General features: G+C 50.1%; 1 protein-coding gene across 1 annotated transcript in view; it reads right to left on the bottom strand.

Moving 5' to 3' along the window:
• Positions 1 to 16,652, bottom strand: part of CUNH16orf96 (chromosome unknown C16orf96 homolog) — a gene marked incomplete at its 5' end in the record, with an annotated part of 23,110 nt that extends 6,458 nt beyond the window's left edge. Inside the window, 12 exons of the mRNA XM_025193202.1 lie at positions 427 to 616; positions 2,931 to 3,026; positions 3,367 to 3,429; positions 4,450 to 4,568; positions 6,244 to 6,408; positions 7,618 to 7,692; positions 9,173 to 9,283; positions 11,477 to 11,562; positions 11,733 to 11,886; positions 12,336 to 12,422; positions 15,921 to 16,001; positions 16,548 to 16,652. Of these exons, the coding sequence (XP_025048987.1) occupies positions 427 to 616; positions 2,931 to 3,026; positions 3,367 to 3,429; positions 4,450 to 4,568; positions 6,244 to 6,408; positions 7,618 to 7,692; positions 9,173 to 9,283; positions 11,477 to 11,562; positions 11,733 to 11,886; positions 12,336 to 12,422; positions 15,921 to 16,001; positions 16,548 to 16,652 (1,332 nt within the window). The remainder of the gene's footprint in view (positions 1 to 426; positions 617 to 2,930; positions 3,027 to 3,366; positions 3,430 to 4,449; positions 4,569 to 6,243; positions 6,409 to 7,617; positions 7,693 to 9,172; positions 9,284 to 11,476; positions 11,563 to 11,732; positions 11,887 to 12,335; positions 12,423 to 15,920; positions 16,002 to 16,547) is intronic.
• Between the last annotated feature and the right edge of the window lie 226 nt (positions 16,653 to 16,878).

Genomic DNA, 16,878 nt, shown 5'->3' with positions numbered 1-16,878 from the left:
AGCAGGAACCAGCCCAGCTCCGAGGACTGGGACAATCACCCATGGTCCTCCCCTGCCTCCCTGACCCCTACCCCTTCTTACCTGAATTTCCCACTCCCATGCAGGGAGGCATGAACAGCCCCATGGTCCCAGGCCAGACCCCCCTGCTAGGTAGGGGCTTCTAGCTGGTGGGGGCAGGCCTTGCTGTTCAGGGCCCTGCCGTGGCTTCCCCTGGGTCCTACTGCCCCTAGCTCCTGTGATCTTTGACAGGCAGCCTAGGGCAGATAAATATTAATTTTCTAAATTTTAGGGGTCCCATGGGCTGGATAGAATGGCCTGGTGGGCTGGATCTGGCCTGTGGGCTGTATTTTGCCTATCCCTGGTCTAACAAGAAGCACATGGCTAGGGGTTGGCATGGGAGGTGAACAGAAGCATGAGTAGGCTTACATTATCATAGGTGAGGACAGCTGGGTCTCCATAGGGGTAGATGGTAGTGAGAGTCTTTGGAGTGGAATATCGCTCGGCAGGGTAAGTGGCATGTGCTTGGCACTGCCAGCAGTGCTGCGAGGACTGCTGTGAGGACTGCTGCTCGTGGCTGGTTGTTTCACTCCTGTCCTTCTTCTCCAGAGCTTGTTCCCTGGAGAAGGACAGAGTGGACCCATTACCCCCCCTTATTGCACTGTTAACCACAGGAATCACACCCTTATCTGGCCAAAAATCAGCCATCATATCTTCTAGGAGTATCAGGAGTTGAGCAGGGCTCTGCATGGATCTGTAGAGCTGGCAATGGTTAATCTAGGAGTTTAGAAAGGGGGGTGCAGTTGGGATCAGATCCTTGGCCTCTAGGCTGACAGGATATGGCAGGTGCACCTGGCTGCCTGCCCAGCTTGAGAAGTGGAGCTGGGTAGCCTGGCAGGAACTGGGCTTCCAGTTGACCCTCAACTGATTCTGCAGGTGTTTCTGGCTTGCCTGCCTGGCTGGGGAAGAGGGGCTGGGCAACCCAGCTCTGTCAGGATTGGGCCCCAGACAGCAAGAGTGGAGGAGGTGCAACTACACCAAAGCACCCCTACTTCATCCACCCCCGGATACAGGCACATGGAGTTCCCTTCAGTGAGCTCAAGGATACTAGAGAAGCAAATATTGTCCCAGAAACCAGAAGATCCTCCCCCTGAACCTGGTGCTATACACTAGTGACTGCTTCCCCTGGCTGCATAGTGATGGGCATCACCCCCAGCAGAAGACAGGGCCTGCAAAAATGACCGGCTCTCAAGGGGTGATGAGCTTCTGTCCTGATGAGATGAATGCCCTGAAACCTGCTACCTTGGGGCAGAACTTGCTATAGGCATCTTGAAGGAAAATTACCTCCCCTGGAGATGCTCAAATTCAGGGGTTAGGAACCAGGCTCCATTGCTACTTGAATCACTTGCAGAACTAGAGCACAGGCCCCTCCTTTATTAGGCACATGCTGCTGAGCCAGGAGCTGAGCCACACCAGTGTCTCACACCTGGCACTGGTGAAATGGTGGAGGGGTAGTGTTAGCACTAGCAGATCTCCAGGGAAAGAAACAGGCTGCTTTATTCTCCCTGGACATGGGGCTTCTTTCATAGGCTAGGGACAGACATTCAAAAAGCCTGAGCCTGAATTGATTCAACCTTTGCAGGTTAGTCTAACCTGGCTAAACTGAACCGGTTTCCAACCATAGAGACAATCCCTCTGGACTGAGGAAATTCAGGCACATGCCTGCAGTGGCTCAGGCAGGAAGCCAGGGGGTGCTAAAGCAGCCCTCCCTTCCCTTGAAGAGCTGACCTGAAGGGGGTGTGGCCAGGTCCCAGCAGGAGGCTCTGATTAGGGATTGGTGTAAACCTCAAACCTTCCTGTAGTCCCAGGCTTTTCCCAGCTGGTTGGTCAAGGTGTGGGAGTGTTACCAACCTCCAGCTAGCACTGAGGCAAAGGGGTGTGTGTGCAGTGTGTGCATCTGCTGCTGATACAGAACTTTTCAATCTCCCTCCCTGCTTCTGTATACTGCCTGCAGCAAACTGACAGGCAAGCAAGCCAGGGGTGTGGGGCTGATAAGAGTGTCACTCCTATCTCAGTGTTTATCACCCCATTAAGAAAACACAGGGACATTACCAGCTACTTGTTGATTCTGCCTGTTGATTCAGCAGGGACCCAGAATGTGGTCAGCTAGCTAATACACAGATACCTTCTCACAAGGCAGAGGGGAAAGGGGAATTCCTGCTTAGCAGGGACAGGGGGAGCAAGCAGCTCTTAAACAGCTTTACCAAAGAAGGACATTAAGCTACCAGATGAATAGCTCCAAAAAGCCTGTCTGCCTCTGTGGTCTCTCTCAGCACAGACTGTAGCCAGCATGTGGTCTGTTAGCTAATGTTGAGGTGTCTGTGAGGGAGGGGAGAATGGCCTGCTTAGCACATTGGAGGGGGAGGGAGCAGAAGCCAGGCAGATGCCTGAAGAGACTGCCGAGCTCCAGCAAGGCAGCAGAGGGCCAGCCTTGCTGTGGAGCAGAGAGCCCTGCCCTGCCCTGCCCAGCCAGAGAGCATGCTGGGATGCTGGGGGGCTTTGATTTATCTTAAACCAGCAAGGAGTCATAAACATAAGCATAGACATTGCATAAACTGGTTTGAGCCAAATCTCAAACCAGTTTCAGCCATTTTCAAACTGGTTTATGTGTACTGAACATCTGTTTTGTTACAGGTTTAAACCAGTTTCTCATCACTTAAACTGGTTTATATGTAATGTCTGTCCCTAGCCATACTGACCAGAGAGCAGGACAGTACATAGAAGGCCAAGGAGAATCTGGTGTTTAATCCCCCCTACAGTCAAGTACATGGCATGTCTCACACACCATACATCAGGCCCAGGTGCAAGAAGCAAGAGTCCTCTCTGGTTTCATCATGGCTCAGGGCCCTGCAGCTTCCTGGGCAGTAGCTCACCTCATTTGCTGTTTCTGTGCTAGGTACTCATAACCATTGGCACTGGCTGGGCGCGTCCGGGAGTATAACCTTGCCTTTCGGACTGTTACCAGGTGCCTGTATGAGGGCAACAGTGTAGAACAAAAGGTCAAATAGTGCCCTCTAGTGACAAATTGGTGTAATTCAGCCAGAACTATTGAAAATCAGGGTTTTGCTCAATATCAGTAACTCTCAACCACATACCATGAGGATGCAGTAAGTTCCTCTGAAAGGTGTGAGAGATAAGCAAGGTGTGAGGAGATGAGCACAAGCCTGACTTATCCCTGTCTGGCTGCTCCCCTGCCCAAAGACACTATAATAAATGCATTGATTTTGGCAATGGGGTGCCGCTCAGTTCACAAAAGTTATGGAGGGTCTCTTGGATCTAAAAAGGTTAGGAATACTGCTCTGTACTCACGGCCCAGTTGTCATCATCACTGGTCTGTCACAGGAAATGCACTTCACCCGTTCAAAGAGTTGCCTGGAACAGACCCCATGATATGTATTATTCAGATATAAGATAAGCACTCAAAGATATGCCAGTGGCATCAACTGCAGCTTAAAAGTATATTTCTTAGCATGACACTGCTACTTAGAGCCTTCACTATCCTGGATGCCCACAGAAGGACAGCCTCTGCACAGCTCATCCAGGTGTAGCAGTACCCAGTATGGAGTAAGGACAGACTCCAAATCTCCTGACACCAAGGCCAGGAGCCTTCTGTTGGGACCACACCAATTCCCTAGAGTCTTGCTCTGCAGATCAGCCCCAGGACCTCTGGACAGTCACTCTTGCCTTATGGCTTTAATAAGAGGGAAAAAAGAAGGTATAAATCCCATTGGGGCAACCTTTCCCAACACTCAAGGTGATGTGGAGCATTTTGTCACAGGAGTCAAAGAGTCTAGTCTAATCAGCCCTTGGCTTTTAACATTAGGAGCTCCTGGACAAGAGCTCTTTGTCCAGAAGTGGAAGGTTGTGCTGAACAGCAGTTGATACAGCTTCACAGAGAATTTCACAAGCTACCAGGATAAATCCTGAGCTTCAAAGAAGGCCAAGAAAAAGCAAGATCTTTCAGCACTAGGGAGAGAGACTTGCCACTAGCTCTGTATGTGAAGGACAGGTGTTTCCACCATCATATAGATGTGCCTGTTAGGACAGATAGCCCTATTTATGGAAAGGGTAATTGAAGCCCTATCTATGCCCCACTGTATTTGAAGGCAGCAAGGTCAAAAAGACTACAGGTAGTGCCAAGCAGTCAGTGTTTCTTGGTGATGTTACGAGCTTAACCAGATAGAACATAACTTGCTGGAACTGATAGTGTGAGTGAATCTCCATGAGGCTGATGAGGAAAACAGCTGTACTTGGCTTCTTTTTAGCTACCTGAGTGCAGCCTCTATGCTCCCATGTGTGTTGGGGCAGCATGACTTCCCCAAGGCACTGGCATAGCACAGTGAGGGGGTGGACTCCATTCCTTGCCACAGGAGGCTGCCGTCACCAACTCACTTTTTAAAGCCAGCAGCGCTGTCAGCATCAAAGTGGGGGCCCTCGCTCAGATACTTCTTAATGAACTTCCACACTTCCTCCAGTTGCTTTTGCAGGGGGTCCAGTGCCACACGGTCCAGCTGTAGAGAACCAGGAGAAGCAGGTGACTCTGAAGGGGGCCTGCTTGCAGTAGATGTCTGCATTATTCTGCTGCAGCTCACTCTTCTAGGGCTGGCAAAGCTTCTCCTCCCCACTAGTTCCCACACATGGGAGGAGTGACTCCACTCCACAAAGCCTGATACAAGCCCTAGATGTGCAGAGAAGTTGGCTACGCAACCTACCTCTTTGCTGGTGGCCTCGGCTGCTCTTATACCAGAATCAAATCTCCTGATTGCTTAGCCAGAGTCTCCCTGTTGCAGACAAGTCCCTGCTTTCTGCCCTAATGGCCCCTGCGCACCCTTTAACTTCCCAAGAGCTGTCACCTTCTCCTTGGCTCAGTAGTGTAACCAATTATGGCAAGGATACCAGCCTCAGATGCCCATTTGAGCAGGCCCAAGAACGACAGCAACCATTGCTGCCAGCCCCATAAAGGGCACAGAACATAGGTGGCTTGTTATCTCTCTATCTTGGCCATTGCTGCTGCAGGTGCCTCCTTTTCCCTTGTCACCAGAGACAATTGGTATCAGCAATCACCTAGCATGGGTGTGAGTCAAAAACAAGTGTCCATATGATATGCACACTCTGGGGAAGCCCCATTCCTAGCCCAGGAATAAGTCCAGCTCCCAGCTATATGTTCAAAGGTAGAATGTGATAGAGCTGCCCCACAGCAGGGAGGGAGGGAGGGAGAGCAAGCCCAGACAACAAGCAGTCACTTCCAACCCAGATATTAAAGCGGAGATATGGGGAGAAGGCTCCCCCCTCACTATAGGTAACAGGCAGGGAGTCTTCCCTTCACATGCACATGCCATAGAGCTCTTCCTGAGGGAAGCAGGCCAGCTGGGCTCCCCATCCTTCCTCCATGATACAACCCTGGAAGTACGGAAGCCCCTGGGGCTCTGATCTCCCAGTTCAAGCAGGGCTGCTTTGGCCACCTTGCTCCCAGCACTGGGGCGCCCCTTGAAGTGCTGCAGAAATGGAGAGAAGCCAAAGGATGTCAGCCCCAGGGTTAAGGTAAATGATATCTTTTCCTGACCAGAAGGGAGAAAAAGGAGAAAAAGTCAGTACCCACCTTTCTCTTCCTGCTACTGGCATGACAGTAAGCTCAGTACTGAACATAGCAATGAGCAGAGAGCAATCTTGGCTCCATGTCCTTTGCTTTCCCTTTGAAGGGATCCCATGTGCTATATCCATATGGGTTTCAAGCAGAGGGTGCTTATTCACTGCATCCCTAGGCTGGGACAGCAGAGATACTGTTATCCCTGAGGATGGATCCGAGTTCCCATTGTATTCCCATGCAGTGGGAACAGAGATGCATTTTCATCATGTGAGAAAGCAGAGCCTGGTCTGTGCGGTTCCTCACTCCCCAGGGCCTCTGCAAGAGAGACTGCTCAGGCTCCAAGGCAGGGTGCTCATAATATCTGTCACTAACTGCAGAGGATGAGGAGATGAAAGAGAACATGATCCTGGTCTCACACTAACTGGACACCAGGTTAGTCCAGCAAAGCTAGAGGAGATGTGAAACAAAGACAAAGCTAAGGGTGTTTTGCAGCTCCTGGAATCTCAGGCCGCTTACTCTGCATTAGGGTGAGGTGATACCCAGCCCACCACCTCCCACCCCCACAGCTGTTCTCCCCCTGCCCTGCAGACACCTGCTACCTTGGAGTCCATGTCGATGAACAAATTCTGCAGAACCTTCTGCCACTCCTTGTCCTGCAGGGACATCTTCTGCAGCAGGTCCTGCATCATCTCATTCAGCTGAGTGGTGGCACTTTGCAGCTCGTCATGGTCCACCTTGGTCTCCAGCTCACTCTTGTCTGCTTTCTAACAGAGATTCACATACTCAGACGGCTCCTCCCCAGCTCAGAGGCTGGAAGGTCCAGGGCTCAGGTCTGCACAGGATTGGAGTCCTGCTTCCCCTATCTCATGGCTGCATCCTCCAGAAGGGATCTCCAGGGCTCCTCCCCACAGGGGTGGAGGGCTGTGAATGGAGCAGGTGCTCCTGAGCTAGGAGCAGGCTGCAAGCATGCAACTGGCTCAGGGCAGCACAGGCGGCCTGTGTGTGGTTACCCATGCTGTAACAGTGTTGATCAGGAAGGGGGAGAGGGAGCAGCTTCTGGGGAAGTCTGGTGCAATTTAATGCCAGTTGGAGTTGCTCAGTCCTTGGGGCCTAAGAACAGTGGGAGAAGGCAGGACTTGAGACCTGGGCAGCCTGGACTGGGTGACAGCAACAGGATCCCCCCTCCCACACTGGGAGAAATAAAGGGCCCAGTTCTGCAAGGGGCGATGGCCCCAGCACACTACTGAGAACTCCCATCCACCATGAGGGAGGATGGAACTGTTCAGAGGGGTGGGCTGTAGTGGGAAAACCTGGCTCTTCCTTGAGTTGCACACAGGATCTGGAAGGTGAGAGAGAAGGGCAGAGTTTTAGCACTCCATCAGGGCTTGTGCAAGAAACAGAAAGGATTTAGGTTCTGGCACTTGGGCCTCCAGTTTCAAAGGGCAGGTAACCAGCTCCCAGTGGAGCCAATTGGCCAGCATCCAGTTGCAGCCATGGGGCTTTCATTGTTTTTAACAGGAGAAAAAGAGAATTATGGAGAAGGGTCCCTCACATACAGATCACATTGCTCCTTCCTGATATCAGGCCCAGCAGTGCCCCCCCTTGCCCTGCAAGCACCTAAGGAAGGCAGTGATGGGAGCCAACTGGATTCTTACAGAACATGCAGGCATCTCCATACACTACAGTCAGAGAAGTCTGGGTGCCAGGCTTAAAGCTACCAGGATTTACTCTAGATGCTATTTCTCCTGAGATCCAGGATCTGTCTTCATGTAATGGGACAGTGTCCTAAGGAGCAGACTCCCATGCAGGAGGCTGGTGCTCCCGGCCAGTCCATCAGGATAATTACATTCTGTGCCAGTGCTGTCCTCAGAGCATTAAGAACTGAACTCAGCACTGCAAGGCACAACATTTCTGGGGAGGTGGGGATAGGCCTTTAGTCCCTGAAGCTGGTGCCACTGGTTGCCTCAACTCACCACATTCATCTCCTGTTCAAGCAGGGTTTTGTCTGCTTTATTCAGGTTCAGCTGCTCCACCATCTCTCGCAGGTTCTGCAAGCAGGCAACACACGCTCTTCAGGCAAACAGTATAGAGACTCAGCACTTGTCAGGCGAGGAAGGACAGATGTGGTCCTCTAGTTCGTCCCCTGCCTAACCCAAGTCAAAGGACCTCACCTCATGGTCCCTCGACTGCACCCTTGGGGACCAAGCAAGACCAGATCATTTGAAAAAATAGGTCCAGTCTCACTTTAACAGCTACATGTTCTGGGGAACCCACCATGGGCCTCAGGAGTAGCACCAATCCCCCTTGATGCAAAACCTCAACATCATCTCTCCAGTCCAAATGTGTCTCCCCTCACCATCTAGCCATTGCATGTCATACTGCCTTCATCCACTAGAATAAAGAGCTCACTTCTATCGCCCTCTTGAGCATCCTGATAAAAGCATTGCTGACATTCTTTTGGAGAAACTACAGACGTTGAGCTCCTTGTGCCTCTCACTGTAAGGCAGGTGTTTCAGACCTTGAACCATTCTCTTTCTGTCCTGTAATCTGAAGCTGCCCATCTGTGCCTATCCTAGGCTGGGACAGTCCACCCAAAACTTTGGTGTCAACAGACCCAGAGGGAGTAAAGTGGGGAAGGGTCACAAACCCTCCCATGGTTTGTGACCACAAGCAACATTGACTGGCCATGGAATGTTTCCATTTTCCTGGGCCCATAGGCTGTGCCTGCACTACATGCACACATCTGTGACATTTTCCTTTGGCCCAGTGATAACAGGCATGGTCTGAGCCATGTCCATGCTGCAGCCCTTTTCACAATGTGGCCACATGCCAGTCATGTTCATGCTGCCTCCCCTACCATGCTGTCTTTTACCACGTTCCCTTACTATGTTGTCTCTGCCACTGCTTCTTGGCCTTTGTTTGGCTTAGATCAAGTGCTTGTGGCAGTGCATGCTGGGAAATCTGGGAAGCTCTTCTTTCCTGCCTGGTGTTGGCAGTATATGTGGCTTCTCATGTGTTCTTGAAGGGAGCCAAAGGAAAGCTCCATTCAAGCTGTTTAAAACAGCCCCTCTCCCCAAGTATCTGTAATGTCCCAAATCAGCAAGAAGGCAGTCTAAGAAGGGAAAACCTCAGGGATCCAAAATCTTTCTGACATGTTCACAGAATGTTGAGGTTAACCTAGGTGAGAAGAGCACAGGAAGTCTCTCCTTGTTTTTTCAATCACTGCAGTGCTTCGTAGTGACCAAGGAGACGCAAGCTTCCCCACCAGTGGGCTGCAGCCCATGATCTTGCCTCAAGCAAAACAGCCAAGCAGGTGGTGTGCTCTATCACATGCTGGATGCTCCTGGGCTTACCCCCCACCCCCAAAAACACAGCAAAGCTCTCAGCTGGGCACTTGGAGATCCCAAGGCTTTGCATGCTGTACTTGGACCTGCAAACAGGTCTTCATAATTCTGAGTTGTTTCTATCTGCCCTGCCTATACTCTGCTGGCTTCCAGAGCCCAAGTGTATGTATGCCTGAAGGATTACCTGGATGTCTCCTGTGTTGCTCAGGAGCCTCTCAGTGACTTTCTGTAGCTTCTCACACTGCTCCTTTAGCTTCTGCATCTGGGCCAGCATGTTCTTTCGGAAGTCCAGCCTCTGGGAAAGCAAGGCATGACACCATCAGCATCTTAGACACCCAGCATAGCTACCACTTTCTTGTGCCCTTTAGAGCTGCCAAACAGTTTCCATTCCAATATCCTGCCCTCAGACCTTCCTAAAAGCAAGGATTCCCCAGACAGGGACATCTTCCTATGGTTCAACCCTGAAATGTGAAGCATGACTTGGACAGAGACCTTGCTGGAGGTGACCACCTTGATAACCAGTGGGTTAGATTTCAAAGAGGTGGATATGTGAGGCTTTAGGGAACCTGCCTACATGCAGCTTGTAACTTCTGGTTAAAGTTATAAAGCTGTTAATTCAACAATTGCTTCATTTTAGAATACTTCTATGGCAATGTGTCCCCACTTGTGCTGACAAGGACTGGAATTCTCTTTTGTTTGGTTGTCAAAGTAGCAATTTTGTAGCCATCTACAATGGTATTTGTGGCACTTATACACAGCTAACCATTCTTTTCCTGCACTTAACCCTGCACATGTAGATGACTACATACGCATGTACCTGCATGCACAACAGCAACAACATGAAGGAAAACAAATGTTCACCCATGTTTTAGGGAGCTTAGTGGTTAATATAGTTGCCTGGGAAGCTGGAAACCCAGGCTCTAGGCCTTCTTCACCCAGAGGGGGGTTTTCCAGATCCCACTCCAGTGTTATTTTTATACCTGAGCCTCTGCCCTTTGCATTTAATAAAGTAATGAGAAAAAAATGGAGAGAAGGATGAAGGCAGAAAAGGATGAAGTTTCTGCCTTACTGGGCATAAGGCTCCCTAGCAGGCCAGCAACCACCTAAGTTATCTATGCACCCTCTGGCTTACTCTCTTCTTCCTGTTCCCACATATTTCCTTCTCGTGGCTTCCCATGGGGCCAGTTTCTATGGTACTTGGCCCATGGGGATTCGAATAGTGGTTAGAGTGTTGTGCAAGGAAATTAGAGAGGCGTGGCCTGGGCTCAAACCTTCACTGACAGGTTGGCCTAGAAGTTGGGTTGCTAACTTCCCCAGATGAGTGCCTAGCCCTCAGCTACTGAGGACAAAGGATGGAATGACTCCCCTCCTCCATCTAACATTGGGTATTCATGAGACAACTATGATCTTAGGCCTTAGCTATCACTATGTGCCCACAAAAGGTGTGTGTACATGGCCAGTGTATAGCCTACTCTGTCTGTGCATGCAAATAATGATCTGTTTGTCCAGGAATAAAATGCTTACCTGCATATAAATGCTATGTAACTAAAAACCTGCTACTTAGATGAGCAAAACAAAATGGAGTTCCATCCAAGCAACATGTCTAGCATGTATCCACTCTAGACTAAGGGCAAAGGAAAATATTTCACTTCACAGACTGTGCTTCAATAAGCATTTGGTATGCTGAGGAAGTTGGTTAAAGCCTAGGAGAACCAATTTATTAGGGCTGCCTAGTATGTGAGGTCACTTGGTAGCAAGTCTGTGGTTACTTGTTGGGACTGAAGGTCATGTGATGGGTATTGGAAGATTATAAAATGGCTGGGGCTGCTGTGAATCATTTTTTTATCAGCTAACTATGAAAAAAAGGTGCTGCAGGAAACTAATGAAGCAGGGAGAATCCCTGCCTACCTGAATAGTGAGGACCCCAAAGGACTCCTCACATCAAGATGGGCTGGATTGTGTGGCAGAGAGTCCAGGAAGTTTGTTGTTTTCTAACTATGAGAACTCGCTGGTACTTAAGTAAAGAACAATGTTGTTTTAGAATTCTGTGCAAAGTCTGTGTGTGTCACATGTCACATCCCAGCCGCTTTCTACCCCAGAGTGCCCACATGGTTGGGAAAGGGCAAGTTTAAGTTACTGGGTGATCTTGAGGGTCAGTGCTGACATAGGGAACCTAAGACAGATAGGCTGCAAGGCTCCATTTCTGCTTTATGGGTAAAATACAAAGAGCCTGTGCCCAGGAAACCTGCAAGAGAGGCCAAAAAAAGGCCTACTGAGGGCCAGGGAAGCTTAGAGTACATTAATCCGGAGGACTGGGGCCAATTTGACAAGTGTCCATCTGGGGAATTTGACCACATCTGTGACAAGGTGCATCCAAAGCCTTCCCACTCTCCCAATGCAGCCATCCCTAGAGACTATGGTAGAAATGTTATGTATTATACTAAAACACCATCTCACAACCAATACTTTCAGCCCAGAAACAAATCACCTTCTCTTCTTCATTCTGCAGGCTGCTTAATTCATCTTGCATTCTTTTCAGTTCAGCAGCTAAGTCAGCTGAGCTCCCCATGTTGGCTAAAAACAAATGAGAGATGCCAGAGCTTCATCTACACTGAGAGTTTTAAGGACTTCTCCCACAGTTACTGTAGCCTCAAAGCCAAAGCTCTGCCCTTGTTCCCAATACACACAGGGGCCCCTCGAGGTCAGGCTGGGGATGGGAGACAGGAGGGCCAGCAGAGCCTCACCTATATGATCCGCTTGCTCTTGGAGCTGACTCTCCAGCTTGCTGACACGAGTCTCCAAGGCCTTGTGCTGCTCTGGCAGCTGGCTCAGCTTGCTGAGGGCCTCCCTGGCCATCTCTTGTTTGGACTCCAGGCTGTGCCCTTGTTCAGAGAGGCTCTGAAACAGAACACCCCAGAGGCTTTATAGCAGCTGCCCCTGCAGAGAGCTCAGCCAAGGGGGGGAGAGATGGATGGGCCAGGGCAGCTGGGTTACAGATACAGAATCCCAGTTTTCTCTACATGTAATCAGGAGCCTAAGCTTTCTGTTGAGGTTGACTTGTTCCTAAGATATCAGCTCTATGATAGCCTTCTCTCCCTCTGAGAAATGCACAATCCCCCTGATGTCCAGAGTTGGAGCCCTGCATGATCTGGGTCATTGCGTGAGTCAGAATAAAAGCCCTTACCACATCCTGTGGGCTCCCACAGCAAAGCTGGATTCTCCCCTCAAAGAGCCATAATAGACACACAATGGGACACATTCTTATTGCTCCTGAGATGCCTCTGCCCAGTACTTCCTTTTTTCTGTTCTAGCAAAGGTCTTCCATATGTATAAGAACTTTTGCCAACCTTGTCAGCAAGAGACTTGAAGAGACAGCTCCATTGTACCAGGTCTGCCTGCTTGGGGAAAGAGCTCAGCTCTTCCTGCAAGTCACCCTGCAAATAGAAAAAGAAAAAAGAAGCTCTACATCAGAGGAGGACTTCATCCTCTTTTTGGAAAGGAGCACTGCACTTACACTGGGGTGGGAGAGTTGTAATCTAGGACAGAGAACAAAGAACTACCCCAAGCCTTGCCACGTCAGACCCAAACCAGTGCTGCAAGTCTTCAGTAACACCTGTCTACCAGGGATCAACCACCCCAGGCTGCAGCCAACCTGAGCTACCACCACAGTATAGGGAGGAAGGGACTTCAAGGGGTTTTCTTGTTCTGTGCCCTACATCTGAGGCAGGACCTGCTTCTGGGAGACTGTCATCCTCATTTTCAAGTTCAAGAGCTTTGAAGGCAGAGCTAGCCCAAGGCTTTGCAAACTACATGACAGTAGAGCATTTAAACCAGTAGTTCTCAACCTTTTTGGACTCAAGGGGTGTGTCTACATGTGTGTCAGACTGAGCAGTTGTTACTGCACAGTCATTAAATACTTGCTTAAGCAAGTACTAAATGATTGCGCAGTAACCACTGCTACTGCACAGTCCCAGCACCTAATGGGTTTTTCTGGTGGTACTGAGCAGTAATATCAGAGTCACGATTCATACTCGCCAATGTTATGTCATCATAGCGTTGAGCTACATCGCCATTACTCATCACTATACAGACATAGTGTCTTGTGTAGACACACCCAAGGCACCCCTTCTTAGATTCAAGGCAGCCCTCAGAAAATGCCAAAGTTTTCACTTGTTTTTTGACTTCAGAAAAATAATAGAGAAAGTCTTCTGTAGCAAAGAATGCAGAAAGACCACAACAGGTCAGAATGTTTTTAAACCTGGATTTTTATTGAAATCTCTGGATTTATCTTGTGAATCTTTTTTGTACCCTTAACAATAATAACATTCTGTGGCACCTCTGAAAGGATCTCAATAGACCCCAGGGTGATATGGCACCCTGGTTAAGACTTAGTGATTTAGGTACTTGGCAGTGGGGAAAGGCCAAAATGCTTAACCCTTACTCAGGGCCAAGACTGGAAGGGTGGCATTCAAGAGAGAGCAGTGAGGGCTGGGAACTGCAGAGACTCTTTCATGGTGTGTGTGTGTGTGGGGATGATTGTCTCAGGGCAACATACAGAGGACCTGACATCCTAGTGCAGGCTGAGGTGCAGCACCTATACTGCAATGCCCCCTGTACTTGTATCTTAAGTCCAACCTCTGGGCACAGATTTCCAGGCACTATACCAGCTGTGCCCTCCACAGTTCACTTATCACTGGGACTTTAAGCATAGTGCTGTACATATTATTTTAAAAAACCATGCTAAAGATAAGGCTGGCAGCCTGCTGTGCCCACTGTTGTCCTCAGTGCCCACCCAGGACGCCCAGTCTGTACTGGAGCAAGGCTGCTACCAGACTCCTGGGGGGTCCCATAGCTCAGTGGACTTGGAACTGACCAGAGACATTTTGAATGCTCCCATCCTGCCCTCTTCCCCCCACCTCCCTCCACCAAAACAGGACTCCTATGGAGGAGCTACCAAGAGAGAAACAGCCTTGATCCCAGTAGCAATCCTGCTCCCTGTCCAGGTCTGGGATCTAGCTGCCTAAGGAGTCCCCTGGGGTGAAGTGTGGGAGGCGAGTGCTGTGTCTGTTGTGTATTCTTCAGCTACCAGCTGCTTGGCATGTTTGCTGGCTAGTTTTGTTCAATGTCTTCATCAACGACCTGGAAGATGACATAGAGTGCACCCTCAGCAAGTCTGCAGATGACACCAACCTGGGGGGAATAGTAGATAGGCTGGAGGGTAGGGCTAGGATTCAGTGACCTAGACAAATTGGAGGATTGGGTCAAAAGGAATTTCATGAGGTTCAACAAGCACAAGTGCAAAGTCCTGCACTTAGGATGGAATAATCCCATGCACCAGTACAGGCTGCAGGGTGACTGGCTGGGCAGCAGCTCTGCAGAAAAGGACCTGGGGGTTACAGTGGACAATAAGCTGAATATGAGCTAGCAGTGTGCCCTTGTTACCAAGAAGGCTAATGGCATACTGGGCTGTGTTGGTAGGTGTGTTGCCAGTAGGTCAGGGGAAATTATTGTTCTCCTCTATTAAGCACTGGTGAGGCCACATCTGGAGTACTGTGTTCAGTTTTGGGCCCCCCACTACAGAAAGGATGTGGATACATTGGAGAGGGTCCAGCAGAAGGCTACAAAAAGGTGAGGGGGCTGGGGGACATGATTTATGAGGAAAGCTTGAGGGAACTGGGCTTATTTAGTCTAGAGAAGAGGAGACTGAGAGGGGACTTAATAGCAGCCTTCAACTACCTGAAGTGGGGCTTGAAAGAGGATGGATCTAGACTATTTTCACCAGTGGGAGATGACAGAACAAGGAGCAATAGTTTTATGTTGCAGCGAGTAAAGTTTAGGTTAAATATTAGGAAGAATTTTCTCACTAGGAGGGTAATAAAACACTGGAACAGGTGGTAGAAACTCCATCCTTGGAGGTTTTCAAGATCCAGCTAAGCAAAGCTTTGGCTGAGACAATCCAGTTTGGGATGGTCCTAATTTGAGCAAGGAGTTGGACTAGATGACCTCCTGAAATCCTTTCCAACCCTAACTTTCTATGATTCTAGGCCAGCAAGTGCACAGGTAACATGGCTGCTCATGTACAGAGGGGAAGACATCCCCACATCTGGGTGTGAAGGTATCTGAATTGACTGTGCTTAACCGACCAGACATGTCTCTTGCCTTTGTAAAGCAGGTTGAACTCTTATTTTCCAGATAGCATCACTTACAACCACAGCTCCTCTTCTGGTTACTTACTCTGCAGGGGAGGTGGCTCTTCTTTGAATTAACTTGTCAGCAGAGATCCTCAGCTGGGGTGCAGTGGCAACATGTAGGGGATGCACAGGGATGCACATGCACCCCCTGAGAGCGCTGGTGCACGCCCTGTCAGCCAGCATTCCCACGCAGGGGGAGCAGGTGAGAGCACTGGTGCCCCCCTGAGAGTACCGGCCAGGGAGTGGGGACTCCCCCAGAAGTGTCAGTGGAGTGCCCACTGCCGCTGCCACTTGTGGGTCAGTGGGATTGGCTGGGGGGGATACCACCCCCCCGGGTCAGTGTGATCAGACAGAGGACCACCCCCCAGTCGATGAGTGGCCACTGGGGGGGGGCGCGCAAGTGACTCAGGAGGCACCAGTTGCCCATGCTGGGTGGATCAGCTTTGCTCCACTGAAGTCAATGGAACCGACACAGCAGGATGATCTGGCCAGGTGTGTATCAGGATTTTCCTAGGCCTTGGGACATGTGTTTCCAGTGTAGGCTGTGCACAGAACCCTCACTGATTGTGACCAGTTACCAGTGACTGTGGCACTGAACTTAGTGCATAAATAGGGCTCTTGAAATGCTGTACAACAGGGCCTGGGCTAAGCAATCCCTACCTGACTCCTCCTGACTACTACCATACATGCTTTTGCCCATTTGCTAGCAGTTTCTCTCCCCCTGGCCATGCCCCCACTCACCAATTTGTCCAGGATGGTCTGGATGATCTGGCTGTGCCGATCCAGTAGTGCAAGCTGCTCACCTATTTCACCCATGCTGTCCTGTTGAGCAAATGACATTGGAGTGAATTGCTGGCATGCAGAGTGCTTGAGCTGCTGGTGGCTTCCATCCAGCCCCACTCCCTAGCCTATGCTGGGAAGCATTACTCCAAACTGCACAGTCTAAAGTGCTTGTCTCCATGCCCTTGGACTCAACTCAGTCCTTGCACACAGCATGCACTGCAGCCCTGTGGGGTGTAAACTGACTGCCTAGGGACTGAGAGGGACCAGAATCTCCAGCCTCCTGCACATCATGTTAGTAGGGAGATGAGGGAGAGGTTCAGTTGTCCTGATGTGGGGGGAAAGAATCCTTTGAAGCCCAGCAGGAGCCCTTGGAAGCCCATGAAGACCTGTCTTGTCCTTGCTATGGCATCACTCCCATCCATCTATGCTCTATTTTTCTCTGCTTGAGGAAGCTGAGTGCCATGTGGGACCATATGGAGACCTGTTGGGTCACCCAGGAAGTGCACAATGTGGGTGGGGAATAAGCTGTCCTTCTGTGATGCCTTCACCAGGACAACTTCCCCCTGGCACAGGCAGGCTACACACTTTGTGGAACTTGTCCTTCAAGAGTCTCAGCTCATTCTGGAAGGCGTCAACAGTGGTTTTCAGTGAGTAGATGTTGGTAAGCAGGTCTTGCAGAGTGTTCATAGCCTGAGGAAGTGAACAGGGTAAAAGAACATGAGTTGGAACCAGGTCACAATGCATTAGGTGTAACAAGGCAGCTGGGTGCATAGGGGAGCTGTGACTTCACTCCCAGTGCAACTGTGTGGCTATGGCAGCAGCAGTTTTTTCCACTGCTCTAAGTCAGTGGCTGGGGTGGCTTCCCTGGTTGCCCTGCCCTAGGTACTCTATTGTCCCAGTGAACAGGGAGACTGGA

Source organism: Alligator sinensis, unplaced genomic scaffold, assembly GCF_000455745.1.
Source record: "Alligator sinensis unplaced genomic scaffold, ASM45574v1 scaffold1389_1, whole genome shotgun sequence".
Lineage (NCBI taxonomy): Eukaryota > Metazoa > Chordata > Crocodylia > Alligatoridae > Alligator > Alligator sinensis.
Note: the sequence above shows the minus strand (reverse complement) of the source record. Positions and strands in the feature narration are given on the sequence as shown.